The sequence below is a fragment of the Perca fluviatilis genome, chromosome 6 (genome assembly GCF_010015445.1).
Source record: "Perca fluviatilis chromosome 6, GENO_Pfluv_1.0, whole genome shotgun sequence".
Classification (NCBI taxonomy): Eukaryota; Metazoa; Chordata; class Actinopteri; order Perciformes; family Percidae; genus Perca; species Perca fluviatilis.
Genome location: NC_053117.1, coordinates 20,366,929 through 20,394,842, shown reverse-complemented (window position 1 = coordinate 20,394,842; position 27,914 = coordinate 20,366,929). Strand labels below are relative to the sequence as shown.

General features: G+C 39.6%; 1 protein-coding gene across 6 annotated transcripts in view; it reads right to left on the bottom strand.

Moving 5' to 3' along the window:
- Positions 1-13,351: 13,351 nt before the first annotated feature.
- foxb2 (forkhead box B2) overlaps positions 13,352-27,914 on the bottom strand; it is a 28,250-nt gene continuing 13,687 nt past the window's right edge. For 3 of the 6 annotated variants that reach the window (XM_039802114.1, XM_039802111.1, XM_039802113.1), the window contains one exon: positions 13,352-15,337. In XM_039802114.1, the coding sequence (XP_039658048.1) occupies positions 13,841-14,797 (957 nt within the window). In that variant the 5' untranslated portion in view covers positions 14,798-15,337 and the 3' untranslated portion in view covers positions 13,352-13,840. Of the gene's footprint in view, positions 15,338-19,658; positions 19,771-27,193; positions 27,283-27,914 lie in introns of those variants that run through there. The other 3 variants (XM_039802110.1, XM_039802115.1, XM_039802112.1) reach the window with 3 other exon arrangements.

Genomic DNA, 27,914 nt, shown 5'->3' with positions numbered 1-27,914 from the left:
AGTTATTTTCTGATGATTTAATAGGATGTGAAGTCTTTATGGAATCCAAACTTTTTTTCCTTTGACAACAAGAATAAAAAAATAATAATTTAGGTAAATCAAAAAAACCATGCACAAAACAGAACACACTTTTCAGAAGTAGAAAAAGACAAAATCAAAGTTTATTCCAAATGGTGAAATGACAAACATTTTCTTCTCACCTGCTGAGGTCTTGATGTGTCCACCTCTGAAGAAAGATCTGTATGAGTGTGACGGTTATTACAATGACAGATTTTAAAGGTGAGTGTGAGGCTCTGCATCATTGGTCTGCTGCCCCTGCCTGCGTCAGAAAACAGGCTGTCCACGAACATACACACCACAACACACAGTAGTTACTGAGTGTCTTTTGGATTGGGAATCAGAATCAGGTGCTTCAGTATGCATTTAGTATGTAATGATCCAAGGATATGTTATGCCAGCTTTTCAGTTGATGCAATTTACATTAACACTAAAACATGTAAATAAAGGAAGCCATAGTCAAAAAGCATTATGTGTGATGCTCTAAATTCCCCTTAAACATGCAGCATACAAATTTGAAATACAATATATACACATGATAACTTTGAGGCTACACTACAAATACATTTTGGTACCTGAGGTCAAATATTTAAAAAATACATTACTATTAGATGATGTATGACCCAGTACTCTACTCTACTCTACTCTACTCATTCAATTCAGTAACACATAACACATTGACTTGTTGTGTATATTGTTGTAGTCATAATGATGTAAGAACAATCTGCTTTTGAGAAAGCTGACCTCTTGTTCAAAGGCTATTCAAAGAGAGAAGCTCCCCAGGCCTACAGAGAGCACCCACCACCTCAAAGACCTACTGACCTTTAAACAGGTCCAGACACATAGTGACCTGATGTGTATGAGGCAACACATCACTACTGAATCTTACATTTATTTTTTGTGATTTTGCATTGATCCTTGAAGGAAAAGAACTTCATAGCAATGAGACCAATACTGTTTATATTTACTTTAACAAATGTCTTTTTTATTATTATTTCAAACACAACAAATATACTCTACACTCAACAGAAGGAAAGGTGACCACACAGTAATTTCTGCCAGAATTGTAGGTTTACGTGACATACAGCATATATTAGCTTGACTGCCCTTATTGATTTTTAATAAACTTGTGACATGAATAACACATATTTATCTTGTTTACTGCAGCCTCTCTACCATGATATGACTTTTTTTCTCCTTGGTGAATGTCCAAAGTTTGAATGGAATTTAATTATGATAGTGTGTTTCTAATAATTACATTTTTTTTCGATTGCTAAACAACAGTGGGCACAACTGGAGTCACATGTGCAAAACTCTAACTACAGTCTGCACAGCAGCAGTTCATGTGGACCAAACTCTAGTTCGTTTTTCATTGCTTGAACACAGTTTTCAAAACTCTACACACTTATCCCATGACTTTAACCACAACGTGCACAACACTGTAGATTTACAGCACTTTGTTCAAATGCTAACACACTGCTGTCAAAACTGTTAACCACACATTCAAAACAGAATAGATTTCAGTCTGGTGCCTATCAAACACTGCTGAATGGAATTTTAGCTGAAAGCCTAAGCAGGTGTCTTGTTTTAGACTACTTAGTGAAGATATACGGTATTTATACAGAGAAAGCTCAGAAAGCCTTCTTTGTATACAAACACCAAATAAGAATGAAACAATTATACACTGTACCGTTTGAGAGAAACCGGTAAAAGAGCAAAGATACCAATGTGTCCAGGTAAGATGTCTGAGGTTATGTACACAGCTATAAAAAAAAGTGAAAAACACTATATCTTTACAATAGTAACACTGTGTTCTTACTGTTTTTCAGAAAGTAATGGAGGTGAAAGCAATAGAAACACCACATTCATTTGTATTTAGAGATGATGCAGACATCCAATGTGATGAAGAAAACTTGCCACATGATGCTGGAGAGAGGCAGGATTAGTCACACTATTCTTTGGTACTGTTAGGTATGTACCTTTGTACAAAATACTTTATTGAAGAAAACTGCTGATTTTCATTCCTTCTTGTTTACCTTATGTAAAAATTGGTATGCTATACAATCTATATTTTTTCCTTAAATAAACTATTGAGTAGTGTCAAGTCACTCAAATTGTTCAAACTGTAAAGATGAAAATGTTTGTCATTTCTGTATTGGTGTTTGATGCTAGTGTTTTTACCCTCAGTGTGTTCTGAGTGACAGTGTGTGTTATCTCAGTGAGGCTTGTGCATAGTGTTTGGCTGCACTGAGCCTGTTTTGAGACGTGTGTTAAGAGTTGTGTTGCTTTGAATGAGTTTTGCAGGTGATATGAACTGTTTAGCTCAGGTGACTGTTGGTAGTGCAGACTGTAGTTTGAGTTTTGCACATGTGACTCCAGTTCTGCCCACTGTCGTCTAACAATCGGAAAAAACTGTAGTACCACATCTATTTTATCTAGTCTAGATTATGCTGTTTTTATAGACTCATTCTTCTTACCTCTCTGGAAAATGTTCTAATCTCATCTAAGAACACCTAACGCATGTTAGTATGATTTTTCTAAACCTCACCATGTGAAGAAACTGAATATACAGTATTTCATGTTATCTCTGTACACAGCCGAGGCCTGTTTGCTGAACTTAAAGGCTCTGTGAACAATGTGAGTTATTCAGCCACAAGAGGGCATACAGGGATAAGATTCACTTTTCAGGCAACCTTTGTCTCAGTTAAAACATCAGTGGGATATATACTTCATATTTGTGTATACATTTTGAACATTATAACATCTATAAAAAATATTACAAAAGAAATGGAAATCAAAGGGTTAGTGAAATTTGTTTAAAGTCTGCATGCACAAAAACATAACATTAAAATGATCCTCTCTTATTGTTATAATTAAACAGTAAGTAAGTGAGTGGAAACATATTTGCCTGTGTGCCTGCCTGTTTGCATGCAGTGTGTGTGTGTGTGTGTGTGTGTGTGTGTGTGTGTGTGTGTGTGTGTGTGTGTGTGTGTGTGTGTGTGTGTGTGTGTGTGTGTGTGTGTGTGTGTGTGTGTGTGTGTGTGTGTGTGACAGAGAATGAATATGAAGATGACGACTATGTTCTGGAGGAGTCAGGGGCCTCCAGAGCACCAATGGTCAGGAGGCTTTTTGTGGTAGTGAAGATTGACTTTATTACACCAATAAAAACCTAGAGTGCTCTATGTCATGGAGAGATAAATGATTAGGAGTCAAGAGAGGACCTTTGCCTTTAACGGCTGTCATACTGCAATTAACACTAACGAGAGAATTGTGCATTGTTGCCAAATCTTCTACCGCTGTAAAGTGCTTCAGTGTTGAACCTTTTTCTTCCAGAGCTCTACATTTTTAAAATAATAATTCATAATTTTTTATTTGGTGGGCTTCATTTAGTTAATTCATTGGGTTGAAAAAGATGTTAACTAGTCAACCAAAATGCTTTGAAGGTCTTATGGAATATACCTTTTGTATTTTTACTTTAATTGTGAAGACTTTTGTAGAACTCAAACTCAGAACCTCAGAAGGGGTTTCTTCTTCACAATAATCTCTATCTTTTATTGAACCATGTTTAATTCAATACCCAGCTTTTGAAAAACAATATACTGGTTTAATATTAGCTAAAGTTGAGGCAATCTGTGTGAAGTGCTTGGTAATTTAAAACCCTCTCATAGAACTACACTCTCAGGCCCTGACCAATTTGGTGTGTTAGGCAAGATTTCAGCTAGAGCTCGTTGCATCACATCCAATTCCACCATCAATCACCAATTCATACATTTCATAGAAATGGCATAACTTACTGTAATGTCTTTGAGGTTGTTTTTATTTTAGAAACATAACAGAACAATCTTGTTGCCCCAGATCCAGAGGGACCAAAACTAAGCAGCAGCAGTATCTTCTTTTCTAAAGACTTATTTTAGAAAAAATAATAAGAAAAAACACACACACTAAAACAGTATTAAAAGAGGGTATTGTACAAAATACAACATTAAAGAAACCAGTGCAAACAGAAAGATTTTGATATGTTTTCGATGCACCAAATTGGGCAGGGCTGGCCCTGTACAATTTCTTTTATGCTACTCACAGGCAGCAAAGCTGTACTTCTCCATGACTTGTCCAAAACAAGTACATTTACAAGTCTAACCAGCAGTTCTGGTTATCATCGGAGAATTAAACCAATGAGGACCCAAAGCCAGCCAGTTTGTTAAAAAGCACACTTTACCTCTGCATTTGTGTACCTTATAATTTATGTATTACAGTCTGTAACTTTATCTTGCTAACCGCCTGGCCAGAGCTAAAAGTGACCTTTTAGCTCAGCACAAAGAAGGTACAATGGAAACAATGGTTTTCATGGAAGTTAACTCTTTCAAACTTGCTCAGTTAGAGGAATTACTCCTGCCTTGATTGGGATTCAGTTTGGTGTATTGAATGGGACAGGAAAGACTTTTGGTGCCTGATAATTAAAGATCAGTCAAGGAAGTCTTTGTTGATTATGTGGTTGGATTTCGTTTAAAGGTCCTATGACATGCTGCTGTTTGGATGCTTTTATATAGACCTTAGTGGTCCCCTAATACTGTATCTGAAGTCTCTTTCCCGAAATTCAGCCACTAAGAGCTAGTCCCACAATGAGCTTTCCTTATGACGTGCCATTTCTGTGTCTGTAGCTTAAAATGCTATTGAGGAGGAGAGAGGTGGGGCAAGGTGGAGGGTGGGGGTGTGGCCTTGACCAGCTTGCGGTCACGGTTGTAGCTCTATTTTCTTATTCTCTGGGCAGCTGTGGGTGGCGGGCAAAGCAGAGAAAGGGGAGGTAATCTTGCTCCTTATGACCTCATAAGGAGCAAGATTCCAGACTGGCCCATCTGAGCTTTCATTTTCTCAAAGGCAGAGCAGGATACCCAGGGCTCAGTTTACACCTATCGCCATTTCTAGTCACTGGGGGACTATAGGCAGGCTGGGGGAACGCATATTAATGTTATAAAACCTCATAAATAGTATCTTTGGCTCCAATTTAAATGATAAATCGGTTTCATGCTTGCAATCTGCTACTGAATTGTCATTTTGCCGTTTGAAACTCCAACTAATTTATTCAATAATCTGTTTGCAAGTTGATGAACAAAACCTTACATCCATATTGTGAAACCTACCATACCTTCAATAATAAAAGCACAATAACATAATCATGCATAATGTAAAATTAACATTTTAATGTCTTTCAAAGATATGGTATACATAAACAGTACAATTAAGTAAGTGTCATTTTTAGAAATTAGTATGATGAAAGCCTCCTTAAACACATACAGAGATTATGTGGAACAAACTATTGTGAATAAGTAGCCAATACAGAAAAGAAAAAGCACACACAACAAAAATGAAACAAATCAACTTTCTGTCACATGCAAGATCATATTTTTTAACGTGCCTCCTCAAAGAAAATGTTTATTATCTACTATTATTACTTACTATTAATATATAGTAGCATAAATAAAATAGATCAAAATCAATAACAATAAAAAGTAAGTTTTTAAATCCATAGATTACACATAGGCTCACAGAAATGTGTCAGAACAATCACTGGTTAAGCAGTTTGACAGGGGCTGTAGGAGAAAAAGTCTGATTACATTTTGCACACTTTTTCACTCTGTACCTTCATGTAACCCAGTGGTTCTCAACCTTTTTTGGGCCAGCGCCTCCCTATCCATAATCGCCCCCCCTCATCAAATAAGATGTAGGCTAGTTGCCCTGAATATTAATGATTAGGCCCTATTATTGTTACGATGATTATTATTGTTGTTACAATTGTTATCAAAAAATCATATAATTTAATGAAAAATGTTCAACGGCTATGTTCATAAACTTATTAAAGATAAATTATGTTAATGTTTGATGGAGACTTTAAAGTTAATTTAAGATGATGCTCTGACATCCCGTTCCCTTGAAGGCAGCACGGAGCTGACAGAAACATAGAAGAGAAGAAGAGTTGCATACATCGTCTCGTCCAGTCGCAGTGGCGTAAACTGGCAGGTTTTAATGTTGCAGACCACTGTTGTTTTTGCAAGTAGTTTAAAGTGTAAACTCATATTGTTGTGAATCGTTGGTATAAACTCACCTTAAAACAAACGCCCCCCAAGTGCACGTCAACGCCCCCCCTTTCCAAAATATTGCCTCCAGCGCACCCCGTCATCCTCTGAACGCCCCCTGGGGGTGCAGTACCGCCCACCGTTGAGAAGCACTGATGTAACCAAACAGGTCCTGCCTAGATCCAAGGCAGTTAGTAAGCCAAACCTTTGTTATAAGGTTTTTTCTGTAACACTGCCAATTATTATGTTTTGACATTGTGAAATGAGATTTAATATTCCAAGTACAAACTCTGAGCAGGGTAAAAGCTGATGACACACTTTGTTAATTTCCATTTCACTTTAATCTTTATTATTGAGGAGTCAAATCAGTCTACATCTATGGTCTACAGCAAAGCACTTAACCTCTTATAAAAATTGCTGAAGATTTTTTGCCAGAGAACTTCTTTGACTGTACTCCGAAGACAAAGTGAGAAAGTAGGGAAGTTGGAGAGGAGACACATTGGGAAGGAGGCCAGAATGGCTGAACCATTGACCTGTTTTGAATAGATAATAAAATGTAGTAATGACTAATAAGGTGCAATAATTTGGGCCAATAAAGAAAGATGGCAGATCGAAGATGATGTGAGATCGTCAGAAGACCTTACTTTGAGGACGGTGCAGAGACAATACACTTTAGCCAGAGGGGGGCGATTAAATTTGACCCCAGATCAGTGAATCATTGTCTAATTATTAAGGACAAAGAGAGAGACAGGGAGAGTGCCAGAGAGAATAGGGGGAAGGAAGGTAAGGGGAGAGGGGAAACTGTTTTTGGAGAAGAGGGGAAAAAAGTGTAACAAAACAAAAACAAAACAGACACATTCACATTCCATATGGCTGAGAGGATCAGGTCAGCTTCACTTTAACCCAACAGAGGTAAGAGAGAGTGAGAGAAACAAAGTGAAAGTGTAATCAGAGAAAGAGAATGGAGTACATTATGGAGAAAAAAACAGAGAAGAAGAGTTACTGTACAGTAATGTGCAGTGGTCCAGAGTGACCTGTCGTTTGGACTCTCTCCCCTGACAACTTCTCTATGTCTCCAGGCCTGAGGCCAATTTATTAATCCCCCGCGGATGGCCTTTTCATTGGCTGATGCTGACTCCTGTCAACACGTCCCAGATGACCCCTCGTCCCACTATTAACCACGGCAGTGAATATGGCAAGGTGACCATTACCAAGATAAGAGCAGATGTAACCGTATGCCGGCTGCCTGCTTGCACTGAATCACATATACTCTTAAAATAAGTTCACATGCAACATAACTGTACCACGTACTATTACAGTAAGTGGACAAACACTATTGGTACTTAAGCACATGGTGTTTGTGCACATGGTAAATACTAATAGAGTAAATGTATTATGAGTAGTGGGCTTGCCACTGGATAAATCTGGATGGGGAAAGGTAAGTAAAGTAGCCATCCCTCATTACCACCAAATGCTCAGTGGCCAGCAAATCAGAACTGGCTGCTTATAATATAATAAATGAAGGAAAGAAAAAAATATTGGTATCTTATTGATGCAATGGATTAATGGACTAAATAAGGGAAATGAATACAGTATGTTTTAGAGGAAGTTATAACAGAATTTGAATTTTGGTTTTTTTAATTTAACCTGTTAGATGACAGCAATAGTGGAATTACATATTTTCTAAGAGAGTAGATTTAGGAAAGTAAATAATGTTAGAAGCCATAATTTCCAGTGTTGTGAGCAAGAAAAAGCTCTCACTAGTCGATCAATGACAGCTCCAATTGCTGGGAAGTGGGTTGGACCTTTAATATTCAGAGTGTGGCAGACTACAGGTCTTTAAATTAAACATACTGTAGGTGTCTTCATTAAAGGTCCAATGTGTAGTAATTTCTCCCATCTAGCGTTGAGATCATATATTGCAATCAACTCTCTCGCACCATGCAGTTCAAAGTATTACAGCTATGGTAGCCTTCACGCTTCAAAAAGCCGGATGCTTGCTCTTTTCAATATCCTTTTTCTTTTTCTGGGCAAAGAAGAAGACTCCTGTTCCTGAAATTTGGATTTTGAATATGTGTGGTCCTCCATGTTTCCTTCTTCAAACTTGCCGGGGCCGGGAAGCTACGATACCCATTAGCAGCATTAGCAGCACCTGTGAGTTTATCATGTGACAGCGAAAACGCGAAAGGCGGAGCAGTATGTCCTGTATGTCCCTTACCGGCTAACGTATTTCAAGATGGCGCATGAATATGGAGCGTCTACCCCAGTTCATGCGAATGCAAATGCCAAAAGGAATACTTGGAATTGATGGTGGTGGTAAATATTCATGAAAAAGGACAAGTTTGTGAACGGGCAACACAGATTTTGATAATGAACAACTAAACACGTTACACACTGGACCTTTAAACTGTGGATGAAACTAAATGTGGTATTTGTTAATGCAAAAGTTATTAAATGATGTGCGAGATTGAATATTAATCACAGACATGTGACAAAGTTAAGAGTACAATTTCAAAATGTGAAACCTTTTCAAATTTTAATAACCTTACAATTTCCTTATTAAAACAAAATTAGACAGCCAGTCCATAAAATGTGAATTGCTAGACTGAGAAGAATTTCAACACCATGTCATATTGTATTTATTGTCACTGTCTCCTTAAATTCAATTCAAGTCAATTTACATAATTTGGTTAATTGTCTCTCTTAATTGTCTCTCTCTCTGTCTGTCTGTCTTTCTGTTTCAAGGTCCTCATGTACAAATCTCGTCAGACTGCATTAGGAGGTCAGCAGTCATCCTGTAAGCTGTGACAAAAAGAAACCTCTTAAGAATATTACAGTTTCATTAGTTCTGTAAGAGGGTATGAAGACCTCTTGACCTTGTATAGCTGTACATCTCTCACACACTTTTCTTTATTTTTTTCTTTCTCTTCTTGCCTCATTTGTATTCTTTTTCTTTGTCACACGCTTTACTTTCTCGTTCTGCTTTTTTCCACCCCCCTTTTTGTTTTCATTTCTCATGGTGGTGGTCAGAAAAGTGAGGAAGCCTAAACCAATTTCCAGTAGTGAGAGTTATTTTTTTAATGTACTCCCTTCACTGTATTTTGATTCTGCAAATAATGAAACAATAGGATGCATTTTATCTTTTAATAATGATGGCATTTTGAAGGTCATTTAATACAGATTTCTGTTCTCAACAAAGTAATATTTGCTGTAATTTAAGTTGTATGCCTCCATGTATTGTTTAAATGGTTAAATGGCTCCACTGAACAAGGAATCCCTACAGCAATTATAGATTTAAAGAAATTAAAACAAAGTTAGGTTGTATAACTGATGTTACCAATACATTAAATAAAAGACTGTGGTCTGAATCAAAGAAAAATAAAGGTTGTTCGTGTGTGTGAATGTGTATGTATGCGAGTTAGTGAGACAACAGATCAGATCAATAAATTAAGCTGCTCATTATGATGGCCTGCTCTTGCTGGTCATTAAGAAAAACGCATGTAGAATTTGCCACCCTGACCCCTATGAAGTGTGGGTAATTACCACTAATGTATCATCGCCTATTCAAGACTGTAACGTTTCGTTTCTGAGGGCTGACAGTCAAGCACCTCTGACCCAAATGTTTTATTCATTCATAAGACTCTTATTATTCATTTAAAGCTCATATTTCACATAATTAACAGTTAACCTTTTTTCATATTAATGTGGATACACTTTTATCATTGCTAACTGTCTGTTAAATGGTGTAACAATATATTTGTGTTGTTCAACAAAATATCATCGTATCACTGTCCGCCCTTCTAAACCTATAGGGTTGTTGTTATAGATGCGTGAGTAGAGTCAGCTTGTTAGAAAAAACAAAACCAAGTTAAATTTGTATTTGTATTTCAACTTACAAACACAAACTAATATTACAGGTTGGTGCACACACCACTAAGTTACTCAACATTGTCCTTGTCATAAGTCATCAATGTTTTCACTGTTATTTAGGAATATTTGTATAGTGCATGTATATATGCATGCATGAAAAGTATTAAGTAACCACATCATTTCAAATTACCTTCACTTCTGGCTCGGCATTTGGGTGCATTGTGTTATAACAACTCATTCTAATATAAGCTGCTGTTTTGATGTTAAGATTTTTTTTTAAATCCAGAAAACTGGATTATATAATATTTTTTTTATGATCAATTTTTGATTATTTTTATATTTTGAGCTCAAGCATAACTATGTCCGCGCTGAGCTATCATTTTCTTGGTCGCGGTTGATCCAGCTAGCCAAATGTTCTTCTGTCTCCCAAGTAGGTGTAATTTAGAGTCATCATTAAGTAACAAAACAATCGGGTCAGTAGGAACTGGATTATATTTTTCAATATTTTCTAATTAGTCCATGTTATTTTAAGTTAAAATATTGTTTTAAGAATAAATCAGTTAAGTACATAGAAAACTGACAATGTAATTGCATCTATCCAACACAGAAGACTAGCAGTTTTCCGCAGTTTTAATTTTGGAGTGAGACAAAACACTGAAACAACCCTTTTCATTTTTACATTGATTTACTGTAATTACTCTAAGATCAGTTTGATGACATTCAGCTCATGATTCAAATTCATATCTGCAAAAACTGGTATATCCAAGTTAATGACCGCTTTTTAAAATCTCAAATGGATTACATTTTTAATATAGTGCTTTTCTATTCTTAGCGACTACTCAAAGCGCTTAGTACAGGAACCATTCTCACACACACATTCATACACTGCTGAGGCTGCCATACACCTGCTCATGAGCTAAGCATTCACACACTGATGGCAATTTGGGGGGTCTTGCCCAAGGAGACTTCGACATGGGCCAGGGATTGAAACCACTGACCTTCCGAGTTGTAGAGGACCGCTCTACCAACTGAGCTGCAGCCGCCCTTTGCTTTATATAGTGAAGAGAAGTTTTAGTGAGCTGGCTTATCTGTTTTGAGTAAAGAAAGAAATGTGGTTTTGTTTGTGAATTAATTAATCAATAATATCTAATGATTAACTTTGAATTGGATATTTTTTGTTAAAAGAAAAACAACTCAAAAGGTTGTTCGGAATGTGCATGCCTGGGTAATGCAACAAACCATGTCCAAGTTCAGCTCAACCAGCAAAATGTTGATATTGACACACCAGAAACCAGATACAGGATTAGATCTAACATGGTAATGGAGCCTGCATACCAACATGCCTACAAAAATAAGAGCATCTCTCTATTTTCCAACTTGCTCTGGAGACTTGTACTGAAAATAATTTAACATATGCTGTTAAATGCTTTGACACAACCAGCACAGTGTCTACCCTTATATAAAAATAAACTGCACATATACCTCCTATTAGCCTGTGCATAAACACATGTGCACATTAGGAGACCTCATGTGATATTATGATTCCAGAGGCATCTAACTGCAGTGTTGTGAGGACAGAGGATCATGGAGGGTAATAATGGCTGCATTATTACTCCTCTTATTGTGTCTTAATTAGTGGCATTTAATTATACACTAATGCAGTGAGGGCTATTAAAGACATTGAGGCCTGCTGATCAGGGAATTAAAGCAACACACGCACACACCTACAGGGAGAGACACACTTTTCACATACACTTTAGTCATTCGACTGAAATTTCAGTTCCCTTTAACTAGGAATCACAGACACCCTGCAGTGAAAGTGTGGGTGAAAATGTGTGTACGGGGGTAAGAGAAAGTGATAGATGAGAAGATATATAAACTTTGTGATCTACATACATGTAGGTGCAATAGAGAAAAACTAGAGAGCCAGCAAAAATAAATTGGGGAAGATAAAGAAAACAGGATAAAATATGAAGATGAAGAAGGTGAGGGAGAAGAAGATATGGGCAATCACTATTATGTGTATTCTGCTCGTTAGCAATGATGCCGAAATAGGTATTAATTCTTCACTCCCACGCCTCTTCTCCACTGGTGCATCTCAATTATTTGTTCAGAGGCTGGTGTGACAATAGTGTCGGCTTTGGGAGCCTTTGGGATGCTAAACAGGGGACAGGAGGTTGAATATAAGTCATTTTCAGTGGGCTAAACCTGGCGCTTTGTGCTGCTGGAGAGAAGAAGCTTCAAAGCCACGTTTAAACAGAGCAAACAAAAGAGCAAAACTTGATCCAATCGCCCTGTCTGCTTTTGAAGTTGTGAAGCTGCAGCCCAGATTGTTGGCTGCTCATATCCATCTTATGAAGCTCATACACACCTCGTGCATCAGCACATATACCCATTGCAGATGTGATTCATGTCATGATGCCCTCACTGTCATGAATGTGTACACATAATGATGAATTATGGAAGATAGCTTGACTTCAACCTAAACATTTAAAGTTTGGCTCAGGCTAAGTTTGTTTTTCACAGTTTATTTTAGATATTATTTTTTCTTCAGATGCATCTCTTGAATTTGGGGGACTCACATGTCATGTTAAAATGATGAACATTCAATGATCCTCCTGCTAAATTGTTTATATTATTTAATATACACTTCTCCTGTGATCAATCAGAGTTAGTTTTTCAAGAGGGGTTCTTGACTCTGTTCGGTTGAGCCCAGAGTCATAAAAGCTCAGGGACTTTTATGTCATTATGTTTTGACTCAGTAAAAACGTAAAAACTTAGTAAAAATTACTGCATCATCACAGGTTTTATTCTTACCATTATAACTGTATGACCCCTATACAGTTACAGCCAAAATATAGTGTGAATTAAAAAGAATGGGGGTATTAATTTAATATTAAAAATGAGGTTCTGTTGCATCTGAAAACTGCTGGCATAGAATAAATAAACTTAGTCATCAATCATTTGAGAGAGCAACGTGTGGCAAAATGTACAGTAACCTGTGCTGTTATTATTTCTTCTTGTAGACAGTGATATGAACACTATACAATATGTATTAATTGTGTTTAGAAGCACATATTAACATGCTAAAATCAGGAAAATGTAAGTCAATCTAAATCTGAAGTAAATCTTAAATGAATGCACTTGAAATGAGTTGTTTTTTTGCATCACATTAACCTAATCTCACTGTAATTTAATATAAAGGAATGCCAGAGTTTAATGAAATGTATCTCATTTTTGCTTCAATTGTGGTGTGCAAACCGTGATCCACGAAAAACGAGTCAAAACGTGTATTTAATTAACTACAACACCAAAGAAGATTCGGTTTTAAGTTCTTTATGAATATTCTCAGATAAATAGTGTTATAATACAAGCATAACATTTTCAATTCACTGCTAAGTAACACACAAAAAAGTGCAACAGGCCTAATTAAAAAAGCATGAAGGCCTATTTGTCTTTAGCCGACAGGCCTGCCATAGATTAAAATAGAACAAATAGAATAAGAGCAAAAATATAAATAGAGTTGTTAGTTTACATTTGGAAAGAATTTAAGACTGGTTGTCTCCTAAATCAAAGCTTTCTTTGGGTTCAGCATATCTACTTTTCTGATTGTATGTATCAGTGCCACATTCCAGTATGTGGCAAATGCTCTCACAAATTGTGCAAATAAATTATGATTTCAATCAACATGGGTCTAATGAAAAACTCATTACACAGCACAATGTTAACCTTATTTTTTACAACTCTCCTACAGCTGCACTTAACTTAAACTATGATGCTGCTGAATAACAATGTGTTTCTTGTTTGCGTTACTTTTCAAAAATGACCCGCAATTTACCCGGTTAGGACAGCAGGAGAGCCGGGTGTAGAGGGTTGCCTTTCCCTTCCAGCAGATCGCTTTTCTCCATCACTGAGGCCGGTGAGCAGAGCTGGGCCGGTCCGGACTGCAGCCCCGTCAGACTGGGCACGGGACCCAGGGATGGGGTGGGTTTTATTGGAACAGGAACGGCGGGCAGGGTTTGCCCATTGGCATTGTGGTACAGGCCCTTTGCTGACACGCTGAAGGGCGCGTACTCGGGTGATGGGGGTACGTGCACGCTACCCATGGACTCCGACAGCATCCCGACGTGCGGCCACATGGAGTTGACCACGCTGCTGAGCTGCGGGGGCACCGGGTAACCCAGGTGGTGCATGACCGAGGTGAGGGGGAGCCCGCTGGCCATCACACCCTTGTAGTCCCGTCCTATAATGTTCTCGATCGCGAATGGGTGTTTAAACCCCCCAGACTGTGCGCAAGTAATGCCCCCGTAACCCTGAAAGTGAGGGAGCCGACTCATTGTGCTTGCCGGGCCGGCTGCATGGTCATGGGGGCCGGATGCTGTGCCCAGCTTGCTGCCAGGGTGGTGGTGATGGTGAAAGTAATGCATCATCGGGGAGCTCTTGCAGGCCATATGCTCAGCGCGCAGCACCTTGAATCGCTTTCTTCTCCTCAGGAAGCTGCCGTTCTCAAACATGTCACCGCAGTCCGGGTGCAGCGCCCAGAAGCTGCCTTTCCCGGGCTGATCAGGCCGCCGAGGGATCTTGATGAAGCAGTCGTTAAAGGAGAGGTTATGTCTCAGGGAATTCTGCCACCGTTGTGTATTCTCTCTATAGTATGGAAACCGGTCCATGATGAACTTATATATGTCACTCAGTGGCAGCATCTTTTCGGATGAGTTCTGGATAGCCATCGCTGTCAGTGATATGTAGGAATATGGGGGCTTCTGGTCGCTGTAAGAGTTCTTCCCAGGGCGAGGCATGACTGGTTACTGTTTACTAGAAGGTTGAATTGTTAAATAAAACAGTTTTAACGTTATATTTAAAAGGATATAATTTAAGGAGCAAATTTCACAGTTTTCATATCAGTCTCCATCTGACGGATCTGTTCCAAAGTCCTGAGCCATGAGATTAGAAGCTGGTCAATTTTCGTTCTATCGATTAATACAGTGTAGTCTAAAGGCCCGCTGCTGTCAGGTAAGATCCGTGAGAGGCTCCTGCATCTCAAGAAAGTTTCTTCTGAAGACTTTTCTCTGTCTATTTATGTTCTTGGCGTTGTGCGTAAAAGTCAGTCTGTGCGTAAAAGTTAAGAGGTTCTTTCAGTTTCCTCCGGTTTCCGCAGCGGTTGAAGGATGTGCGGGCCAGCTCACTGTCTGTTCGCTGTCTGTGTGTGGTGTGTGCTCCTCTCCTCTTGTGCGATGCTCCCACTCGCCGAGTGCCGTTTTTGTAAGACCCCCGCAGGTCGCTGGCTCTATTATCTGTTATCCAGACACTTAGGGGACACGTCAGGGGAGAGCAGAGGGCTGTGTGTGTGTGTGTGTGTGTGTGTGTGTGTGTGTGTGTGTGTGTGTGTGTGTGTGTTTGTGTGTGTGTGTGTGTGTGTGTGCGGAAAAAAAAAAGAGAGAGAGAGAGAGAGAGAGAGAGATGGGGATAAACAAATGAATGAAAATTAGGGGTGGGTGCGTTTCAAGACACACGTTTGCTTCTTATTTCCTGTTTGCCAATCAAAGCGTCCTGCCAGAGTGACTGATTTTAAGCACTAAGCCACTGTGTTTAAAGGGACCACTCTTCTCAATGTCTTTCAGTAAGTAGCTAACAACTGACTTGACATCTCCTGTTTAGCTGTAACTGACCCTGACCTTTGACCTCTCTGGTAAAAAAAAGAAGCAGTCAATCTGTTTGAATGGAACATGCTACATGTTGGGCTCCATTGATTTGTCATAAACATTTCAGAAAGCATACATTGCCTATTTTTAAACTCAGGATGTCTTGTGTTCAGATAAAATGATTGAAATAACCATGACGGAGAATGTGGATTTGAATTGCCAACTTAGCACATTTCACTTGAGAGAAATAAATAGTAAAGAATGGAATATATAAATACAACATCTTCGTTAAATTTGCTCGACTGCACTTTCAGACTTTGCAAACAATAAATCATGTCTTCCTTTGCGCACAATCATCACTGCGCTACTCCTCTGCTCTCAATTACACAAGCGTGCACGCAGACACACAAGCACAGAAAGAAAGACAGAGGGAAAGAGAGAGAGAGAAAAGAGAGAGAGGGGGGGAGAGCGGTTGTTGTTGATTAATTGCTGAAAGGGGAGTCCGGCGGCTGTCTGTCTGTTCAAACACTCTCCGGTGAATCCTACAAGGATGTAAACAAACTTCATCCCCTGCACTGAATTCTGTTCAGTGGAGAACAACAAAAGCTGCTCCCCTTCCGTATATTTTTTCTCTAGCCAGGTGTCATGACTGGGTCCTTGAAGGCTCCTGTCTTCCCTGGTGCCCCGGTGGGGCCCCGAATACATTACAATAATTAAGCCTTTCGTGATTTAGCCTCCTAGGAGAGAAGTCCAACAATGTAATTAAGGGCAAGCTCGCTGTATTAGGTATGAATATTCAAAACTGTGTCAATTAATTAGCCGGTGTATCTCTTCCGTTATATCTCAGTCCTTCAGCCTACTCAAAAGGTCAACTGTGTCGAAGGAGAGCATATTTTAAAGAGCTCATGTAATTCCAAGGAAAATCACTTTTTAGTGCCACCTCGCTTTACAAAGAGTGAACATTTATATATTCATGCTAAATGAAGAAAGTCGTTGTGCTTGTGTTTTTGTTTTCCTGGCGCCTGAAAAAATTAGTTTTGAAACTCTAAGGCCCTCAGAGGCCAACGCGGGTAAAAGAATCCTCTTTAAACGCCCGGGAAAGATCAATATTAAATCTGTTTTCACAAAGGGGGCCGTTAAATAGACACCGTGGCTGATCTGCATAACAAAATTAATTAGGTAGTCTACGGCAGTCTTCGTCTGCACCCAACTCCTGGACAAATAACTAGTTGTAAAGCACACCTTCTGGGCATACGGAACATATGCTGGAATTATCCTTAATTGACTAATTACATAAATTACTCATTAAGTTTACAGCACATCAATTATAAAAGATGTATCAATTAATTTTGCATAAATTACAAGCGGCATGCTGCACGAAGAGGGCGGCGGAGGGAATGAGGGTCGTCAGGAGGGGGTCTACTCTAAGGTGGGGCGTTTAATGTGTGTGTGTGTGTGTGTGTGTGTGTGTGTGTGTGTGTGTGTGTGTGTGTGTGTGTGTGTGTGTGTGTGTGTGTGTGTGTGTGTGGAGTGTGTGTGACGGTCGTCTGTTTGTTTCCTGTCTTTAATAATTATTTGTTCAGCTTAAGGGCAAAGATATTCTTTCTCTGTATGCCATTCGCAAAGGGAAAGTGTGTGGGTAATGGCAATTATACTAATAATAATAATCTTAAAGACCTCTCTCCAAGTCATAAGGGGCTCATCGTCGCGAAGAGAGCCATTAAAATCAATTAGCGAGGCCTATTGTTTTCAATGGAAAATTAAACCAGTTTAGGACTGTGGTGCAGAAGCTGTTGCGTAATGGGAAATTATTTAGAGGCAAAATACGACAGATCTTTCAATTTCCCCATAAAAGAGCACGCAAGCAGGAGCATTAACAAAGCTGCAGTGTGTCTGCCTGTTGCCTTCATGAGTTATCTCAGTCAGCTAAGGTAAAGCTATACCATCATTATTCATCACAGTGGCAAACTTTATGTACTGAATATAAAGCTTTCAGTCTTGTATTCTTCCTAACCTCTCTGACCTCATATACTTACAGAACAACAAAAAGAAAACTGTCACCAGAATTTTTTTTCTCCATAAAATTATAAATTATCCATAAGTTTTGTAATAGTTTCTTTCTTTTGCCCAAACCTGATGCATAATTTCGTATTGCCCACCAGTGTCTGCATTATATACATAGAAATATTAGAATTTGCTGCATACTTTTTGTCTATGTTTGGTCATAAGATACTGTAAATGGGAATGTTACAGGACAAAATAACAGGAATACCTAACAGTACTATGGAATCCAAATCAATGCAATCAGTAATGCTTTTTTGAGCTTTTATTGTGACTGTGCCAGAGAGGTGTATATATTATGTAGTATTTCTGCATGTCTAAAAATGACTATACCTATGTTACAGTATATAGTTTAAGTTGTGTACTTCCATTATACCATATGTTTCCAACAATGTTCAGACCCAGAGAAATGTCATTTTAATTAATGAAACGGGACGTGTCGTTTGGTTGCCTGTCAGTGGCGAAATACAACCTTTGACCCTTCTAGTTACTCTAACTTCTGTGAAAACACAGGAAACACCACATGATCAGAGAGTAATTGTAAATCATACAATGGCAAATAATTATTCTCAGTAGCAGTAATACAGCATTTTTTCATTTATTACATACCACTCCGCAACACAGTAATACAGTAGAGACCTAATTTATTGATGTGATATTTTAATATCAATCCAGTTTACTACAATGTGCTATGTTGATAAGTGGCTCATGCTAATACTTGGTGACTAAACCGTACCAGAACGTTTTTGAGGATTTACGGACATTTCAAAAGCATAGCACATATCCCAACAACAGAACGGATGAGACACACTTATACATTCCTTTATTTAAGGTGCTATCTTGTGCTACATCGTTAATAAAGACAGACAAACAGTTCTATGGCCAGGACACCAACTCCAGGCTTCCTGAATGATAGCTGTCAATCAAGGTAAACTAAGGAGGTCCGTGGGTGAGATCGCCTTGAAAGTGACCAATCGTAGGAGTGCCAGTGCCTCCTTGGTTTCCACCCCCAAAATGTCAAAAGTCAGTTGAATTTGGGTGAGCAGAAATCAACTTTACGAGCAGAGTTTACCTGCAAGAGCGTGTGTGCCCTCTAGCGCTCGCACAGCAGACACTCATGGGCGTGTGGTGGCTGCTCTGTGGCCGTGCTGCTTAGTGTTATACGTGCAGGTGCAATTCTTTCCCTCTCTTTATTTTTTGTTTCACGCTCGCAGCTGCCTGTACAACTCTCGATTGTTAAATTGGTGTGCACGAAGAGTAATATCTGTGCGTGTGAAATTATATAATTTGCTCGTGAGCATGTTTTCTCCATAGACAGTATATAAGAATGGACCAACAGATCCCGTTGCTCTGGACGGAGACCAGTGAAGGATATTAGAAGCACTTTTCCGGTGATCGCTGAGCGTTACTGCACAGCCTCCAACTGTAAGAGACGACGTAAATGTGACGTGATCAACCTGTCTGAAAGTTGTAAGTCTTCTGGTAGCTGTGCCAAGAGAAATCTCAATCATTCCCAATCTTGCAGAGACGGAGAGTGTAGGTATATGTAAGGAGATAACATGGGCACAGGCTAATTATTGCTAACTAAAATGCTAGTTAACATTAGTAATTAAACCTAAACAGCTCATGTAAGTCGAAACTGCCTGCGAGCTTCTCCTGTACTATACGGTAATTCCTCTACTCTGTGACACAATCGTTAGCCTATTTTTTCAAAAACGTCTACTACGGAGCCATAACGTGAGGTACAAGGTAATGGAGCCTTTTATATATTGTCGTATTTCTTTAGAAATAAACAATGGACAAATAGAGTCTTTAAACGCTTCAGATGTTAAGTTAAAATTTTGACGTCAAAGTGACGTCAAAATGAATGGCAGTCAATGGAATGCTAATGGGAGGTGATCGTTTTGTAGCATCAAAATGGCACCATAGGAGGTTCGAGTTCTGAAGCGAAGCTTACCCCCTTGGTTTTTTCACGCTCACTACCAGACCCTAGGCGCAGGCACCCGGGTCAGGCCTGGTCTGGAGGTTTCCGGTCCACTTCGGAGATGCCGCCCTCCAGTGGCACAGTAAGTCTCCCAGCGACAGGGAGTAACGTTACAACAAACCCCTTTCCCCCCGGTGCTAAAAACATCAAAGAGGGGACACAGACACATGAAATTTATTTTGATATTGTGGAAGGAACTTGTTTGGTGGAACATGTGTATGTTCAAAAGTTGTTTTAGTTGTGCAACAGAAAACTCAGATTGGACAGATAGTCCAATCAGTTAAAAATAATACTCATAAATCCACCAGAGTTTAAAATTCCAACACAAACGTAGCGGCAACGGAGCAACACCGGAAGTGGAAAGTTGTGAATATAGACTACATTTAATAAAACTCTAAGTGTAAGACTGTGGTGCTGTTAAATTGGACTGCACTGAATGTAAAGTGTTCCTTTAATTTTGTCAAAACACTGAGGGTCTGAATATGTTTCATACTGAGAAAAAAAGGCTCAAACACAGTGCCTATAGATGTGCATTGAAGAATTTTAAATAATTATAATAATCTTAAATTTTGATTTTAGAGGGTTAGCATAGTGTTTCTGAACTGTGGACAGTTACCAAAAAATACTCCAAAAAAAGAGAGAAACTGGAATTAAAATGTGCATTATGAAAAGCACATGCAAATGGACTTGTTGGTGATAAAGGAAAGACACGCAAAGGAATTTTTGTATTTTTAATTTAAATTTTTATAGTCATTTAGGTAAATTAGTAATATAAAAAACTGATGCCAGTGCAGATGTATTTTTGTAGGTCCTGAGCAGAGAAGGTATGCTTTATAAACATTTGGGCTGGACAGTGATTGGTACTTGTGTCCTGTTTGCTCATCTGCTCTCTTTCTTTCTCTCTGTCTTTCTCAACATTACTGTATTTTCCTTCCATTTCACAAACACATACACACACACACACACACACACACACACACACACACACACACACACACACACACACACACACCCGCACACCAACCGGTGCGATACTTGACTAGACTGGATTCAACGTCCCAGTATATGCAAAGGAATGAAAGTAACAGGGGGAACCAGGGGAACCTGATGAGAAATGGACTTCTGGAACAAGAACAAGACATTTGTGGACTACGGTGGAGGCATGTCATCATCCGAGGTTGGGTACCAAGCCCCGAGAACAGACAGGCTTACACAAGGATGCGGCAAGGGGAATTCTTTTTTTTAATATATAAGGGTTTTATTTTAAAGATTGTGATCGGAAATCACATGTGGCCATAAATCATATTTATTATGTCTGGCTTGACTCTGGACTGAGAGTATAACACACATGAATGCCTCCATTAGTGTAAGACTAGATAATCACTATCTTCACCATGCACATAGGAAACCATGACATATTTTATAGATGCTTATATTGCCTACTTGAGTTCACTGTTGATTCGAATGAATGTGGTACTGAACTAAAAGCCATTGACAGTAACAGTGAAAAAAAGCACACACACACACGCAGACACACACGCAGACACACACACACACACACACACACACAATTATTCATGTGTGTTTTGAGTATTACTGTATGTGTAATGTATTAATATGAGTTCCAGTGTTAAAAGTTTAGTTTAGTTTATAATGTCGTGGACAGTCCCGTAATTAACATTAAAGGAGAAGCTTTAGCCTCTACAGCTAATTTCCAGCAGTAGTCCCCAGCCAGTTGTCAATTGGCATTGACATACATATATATATATATATACATATATATATATATATATATATATATATATATAAACTATATATATATTTTTATGTATACATATAGGCTAGTGTGTGTGTGTGTGTGTGTGTGTGTGTGTGTGTGTGAGAGTGTGTGAGAGAGAGAGAGAGAGAGAGAAGAAATCAAATGGCACCCTGACAATGCCTTGTCCATTTTAAATATTAAAGTTTCATGGCTGACTTTTCTCTGGTTGTTACGGACATGGTCGTCTTTCACATTAATTAAAGTGCTTCCTGTCGCACGCACGCACGCACGCACACACACACACACACACACACACACACACACACACACACACACACACACACACACACACACACACACACACTTACAAACCAGAAAGGCATTGCAGTGCACTTTGATTCTGGCATTGATTTTGATCATATTGCGGCAAAATGAAAATTGCGGGAGTGTGAGGCTGCTGAAATCCATACTCAAGCAATGAAAGGGTGCTGTCCGTGGTTCTGGAGCACTACAATTTATCAATCACGTTTTCTCATTGGTAGACGATGAGGCATAGGCTACGCTAGCTACGGTAGTGTGTGTGTGTGTGTGTGTGTGTGTGTGTGTGTGTGTGTGTGTGTGTGTGTAGGCTATCTGGGGGACGGTTGGGGGGGCTCCCTACCGCAGGGAGCGCGGTTGAATCACCGAGCGCGCCTCCGTCGGATCTCTTCTTCCTGCCGTCACACCCACTGCTCGGTGTTGTGGGTTCGCCCCGTAGAGAAGGGGAGAACCGACGGCACACACAGCAGCAGAGAGTGCTGCAGTGCGAGCGCAGCGGGGAACTCGGAAGCGGAGGGGGAAAACACACACACACACACACACACACACACATACACACACACACACACACACACATCATCAGCAGCAGCAGCAGCCTTATTGCCGAAACTTGGTCTAAGGAGAGATCTGCAGCGACGCCGTAGCGACACAGGCCGACATGGAAGAGTATTTGCGGAGGGTCCAGAGCAGACTCGGGGTGAGTTGAGAGCCTTCAGCGGCGTTAACACCAGGTTGTGGGTGCAATGAATGAGACCATGACAGGAAGGCAGATACTGCTGTGCTACAGGCTGCGTTACTGTTGCTGAAAAAGCGCACGGCAAAAGCCTCTCACGTTTATCGGTCCCCCAAGCACCTGTAGATCGACAATATGACAGTACAGGGGATGAGCTCGTTGTGTTTACATGAACATCAGTGTGTGAATTTGAATGAGGAGCTTATTTCTGATAAGGGGGAGGCATGACATCAACAAGTTTAGCCAGAGGCTGTCATCCCTGTTATCTGGTTGCTCTGCAGATACTGACTCATGATTTGCATTTAATCCAGGACTGAATATTTGTTCACACATAAAAAAGCCTCATGCAAATACCAAACAACCTAATTTATATAGACTAAATGACTGTGGAACCTTTGGGGCACAAATATTTGCATATTGTTATAGATCATGGATATGTGGTTCAGTTCTTTTTACATTTCTGTATACAGTCTTGGTCTGTGTACATTTAGTCTGCCGGGAGTGCCCTGCAACACTGCACAGACGTTCACATCAGGGAGCCTTTCATGGATGATGTAGCCTACATGCCTTTGGGCTATGGGCTGTAGGGCCATGAAAACAGCTCTTTCTATATGTGGTTGTTTAAATGGCATGACCATATTATCAGTTGCAGTGCATGGCCATGACGGAATCTTTCAAAGATTTTGAGCTGTAAACACATATATTCTCACCTGCTACAAAGACTATTTGTGATGACTCAGTGGCCAGTTAACATTGGCACTGCTACACTTTAGGCATTTATATTTTGGCTGAGTTGTTTAATTTCTCTGATGAGTATAGAACATTCCCAAGGACCGGTGTCAATGTCAGGAATTGATCAGAAAAAACTCTGCTGGCCACTGAAGAGCACACACACTATTGTTCAGTGACTAATTAATAGTAATGATTTAGCTGTTTTGGTTATTGAGTCAACTTTGTGCCGTTTTTCATGCATTACAAAGGAGTGGGAGCACACAAACATACATACAGCCTTGTAAGGCTTTATGCTCTCAATTAATGATATTTTCAGCCATTCTACAGTATTCAGAATATTCAGTTTATTCATGTAAACAGGTGTCTGTCGGCACCATACAAACATGCATATGAACAGCCTGTCTGGAATTAAATTTAAAGAGGATAAGAGCTTTTATCTGGGATTTACTTCACATAAACGTAGGGGGAAAGCTGAGGAGAAGAGAAGATCAAAGAAGCAAATCTGCAGATCAGAGAACAGCAGGGTAATTGAGTGATAAGGAGGGCAACTGATGAGTGTCACCAAATTTGCAGGTAAAGTGCAATACATATCATGATTATCAACCATTTCTGTCTCATATGCACGGACACACACACACAAGTGCACACGTTCATACACACACACTTTATCTCTCTCTCCCAGCTCTCCAATATAAACTTTGATGATTCCCTATTTTGCTGACCACTCTTTGTCACTCTCCCTCTCTCTCTCTGCTATCTGTATGGCCACCGTCCAGAACATCCATACCTCTAATTGGCCCGGCTCTTAGTGCTTACTGAACCTATCTTTCTTTCAGACTCAGTTTTTCTCTGTATAGCTCCACAGCTCTCCCTCCTTCACTCTCCCATCGTTTGGCATAGAGCTGAAACAATGTGCTGAGTGGACTTCTACCATCTGTCCTTCTCAGTCTGCGCGCGCACACACACACACACACACACACACGCACACAATCACAATATTTGTAATTTTTAAATCCTGTGTGTAAGGTGCGCCAACGTTACAATTTATTCCAATAAATCTCTACTACAACACATACTGTAATAAGTGAGATGTAAAACACATTGCTAAATAAAGGAGGTCCAAATTGCCTTAACTGCCTTTCTAGGCACTCCTGCTGTGAAAACAAAGGTTGGCTATTGAAAGTACAATTATTTTAAAAGCATTTATTGGAATGACCGAACCAAAAGGAAAAGGAAAAAAGAAAGCATGGACTGAAATGTTCTTCGTCAGAATATTGATACCATCTTTCATAAATGACTGCAATGGAGTCTAAATCTTCTTACGTAAAACATTTACTTTTTTCTTTGTGCAAAGAACAAGGTGATTTGTTCACTGAGCATATTCCACGCACATCACTAAGTGTTTTCTTCTTATTTTCTAATACAAATAGTGTAAATTATGCTGCAAGTCAAAAAAAAAATCACAAAAGTGTAACTGTTTGTATGCATATTATGTAAATAGTGGTATTGTGGCTCATTCACTGCACAACAAGAAGAACTTGCCGCTTCCTCTGTGTTTTTGTCTCTTTGCCTGTGTTACAGTAAGAGGGTTTCCTTTGGGTGCTTCAAGTTTGTGTCCAGAGACACGCAGTCAGTCGAGATGTCTGTGTGTGATGGACTGGTGACTTGACTTCAATCTAATGTGCTTGGACAGGCTCCAGTTACTCCAATGGTTGCAAACACAGATACAGATATGTAAACATTTACTGTTTCAGAATACATTTAAATGTTTTACAGCCTCACAGTTTTTATGCATGGAAAAATTACTGTCAGCGAGTAAATCTCCTCATCTCAGAGTGATATTTGGCTGAATATACACATTGAGGCAGCAGGGCATCTAAAGGAGATTCATAATACTGTATATTTGAAAACTGGCCTGCGATGAGGAGAGGAGAGGAGAGGAGGAGAGGAGGAGGAGGAGAGGAGAGGAGAGGAGAGGAGAGGAGAAGAGAGGCTTCTGTGGTGAGAAAGGGGAAAGAGCTCAGAGGGAGAGCACTCAGATTGAAGGATATCTGATGGCCAATGTATGCTCGTGCACGCACACACACACACACACACACACACACACACACACACACACACACTTACACACACACACACACACACTTACACACACACAGGTGGCCTTTTCTCTCTCGCTAATGCATGGCTTCCTTTCTCTGGCTATATAGTATTGATTTATTCTCCTTTTCTCTCTCCAATGAAGGGACTGGCTGCAGACCTCCTTCCCTTATCCTTCTCTCTCTGACACACCTCCTCTTTCTTCTTCAGTGTTCTCTCCCTTTCCACTTTTTGCCTATCATCTTCATTCCTTCTTATCTAATTTCTTCCTTTCTCTTTCTTCTCCCTATCACAGTTTTTCACCTGTCTTTCCTCTATTTTTACCCTTGTTCATTTTCCCCAAACTCATTTACATTTCTGATTCATCAATCTGCTGCCCATACCTACATTTCAGCTCCCCTTTTTCCATAAGCTTCTTCGAACTCATTTCCCTCTTTCCTCCAATCTCACTCCACTCCTTCCTCTCTCATTCTGAGTCTAATCAACAGCCTTTAACCTCTCTTCTACTCCCTCTCTGTGCGTCAGGCTCTTATTTCATTTATCTGTCTGGCTCTATGAATCTGGTAAGGTCCTATCAGGACTGGACTAGGGTAAAAAAATCAGTCCTGGACTTTTGAGACCCAGACCAGCCCACCATAATCAGTTGGACATCAACCGTCCTTGCGCTCCCCTACAACAAATGTAGATACAAGCAGGATTCAATATTAGCACCATTTACCAGCCATATGCTGATAAAATATGCAAGTGGCAGGTAGATTTGCTTGACTCACCAGCCCCAAAAAAAGGGAAATTTTAACATTTACTAGCCATTTGGCTGGTGGACAAAAAGTTAATTTTTACCGCTTCATACCAGTCCCTTATACTCTCACTTAGCTCAGTGGTAAGTAAGAGAGTATGATAATGTACTCACTGATTCAAAAAGGCTGCCTGGCTCCTGATGGCAATATGACTAAAGGTTAAGGGTAGAGCCTGGGTGTCATCAAGATGTCTTGTATAGTAAATAAGTTACAAGTATGTAAGTTAAACTAAAGCTGCAGCTTGTGTTATAGTGGAATGTGGATAAATCAGAAAGTTATAGTACTATGTTTGCAAGCGCCTTAGCTTGCTAATACATAACTAACATTAGCTTACTAACAGCTAACTTGTCCTCTCTGATAGACAAAAGGTGCTAAAATAATCATTTGACATCCTTAAATCTCGTGTTTTTAGCTAGCCAGCTACCGGCACTTTCTGGAGTTACTTTCGCCGCATATGGGACCGGGACTCAAATGTGCTCCCTCTTTATGTTAAGATGGAAGTGGGCCATAGTGGAATGTGATTGGCCAGTGTTCAAATGAGAGACAAACCAGTGGGTCAATCATGTGAATTCTCTCCTCTCTTTGGGCCGGTCAGTCAAAGACCAAGGATGTGAATGGCCTGTGTTCATATGAAAGACACACTAGTGGGCCAAATGATTTGATCTCTCTTCTCTTTATGGGCCGATAAAAAAAATAAAATAAAAAAAACCGTTTTCAACCGGACTGCAGCCCATTCAGACCACACAAATAGACTGGCCCAGCGGGAAATCTCCTGGTACTCCCGATGGCCAATCCATGCCTGGGCCCTATGAACCGAAACAAGACACCAACTCCATTCCATATGCATAATAACCAGTACTTTATTTGTCTATTCCCAGCATTCAGCTCCATTAAAATCACCATCCTCCATTGTATATTTGACAAAACAAATGTGCACACCATAAGTTTGTTTTTCTACTTTCAAGGCAGCCGTTGAAGCCATTTTGTCAATAGTCAATCAATCACAGTTAACATTTAGTCGTCTTTGTATTTAGATAGATAGCATGGAGCTGCCTTGTAACTTACTCACAAAGCATTTTCATTCGATAGCGTCTTTCCGGCTGAAGATTGTCCACAAGGAAAAGCTGTTCAGTCACCAGCAAACCATTTGTATGTAATCTGCAATCCAAATATAGGACAGGGACATGCAGGGAATTCAACTGCATTTTTCTCAAACATTATGTGCTTTCATTTAAAAAAGAAGAAGTAACTATAGGCCAAATTGTTCACTGTGATGGGAGGAACTAGTCTTCTTTGAAAAATGGAGCACTGTAAAGTATGTAATTTTTGACTAGCAAGTTTGAACATTTTGGTAAAGATTTCTGGTCACAAAACTAACCACCTATGTCTGATTCCTGAATAACTTTGCCAAAGAATTTTAAGAGGGTATACCAAAAAGTGTATGAAGTTGTCAAACTTATACCACTTCAAATACTCACTCAACAGTCCTGATGGGCTTCTATCAAAGCTATTTTTCAATGCCACAAAGCCAGTGTATTGTGTGTTAGCTTAAGGTTGTTTTGGGCAAGAATCAAGCCAGGAAAGATGAATGGTCAAGGCTTCCTACCAGCCTTTTTCTTTGTGTAAACTTGCTAGTTCCTCTTCAATCAGAGCATCCTACAAGCCCATTAAGATGAGCTACAGATAGATGGGATATTCATTGTATCCACATTTTGCTGCTTGATTAATGGTGCAGGCTGCGGCGCAGGCTTGTACTAGTGGTGAGTCAGCTTATCTGTTTTAGATAAAAC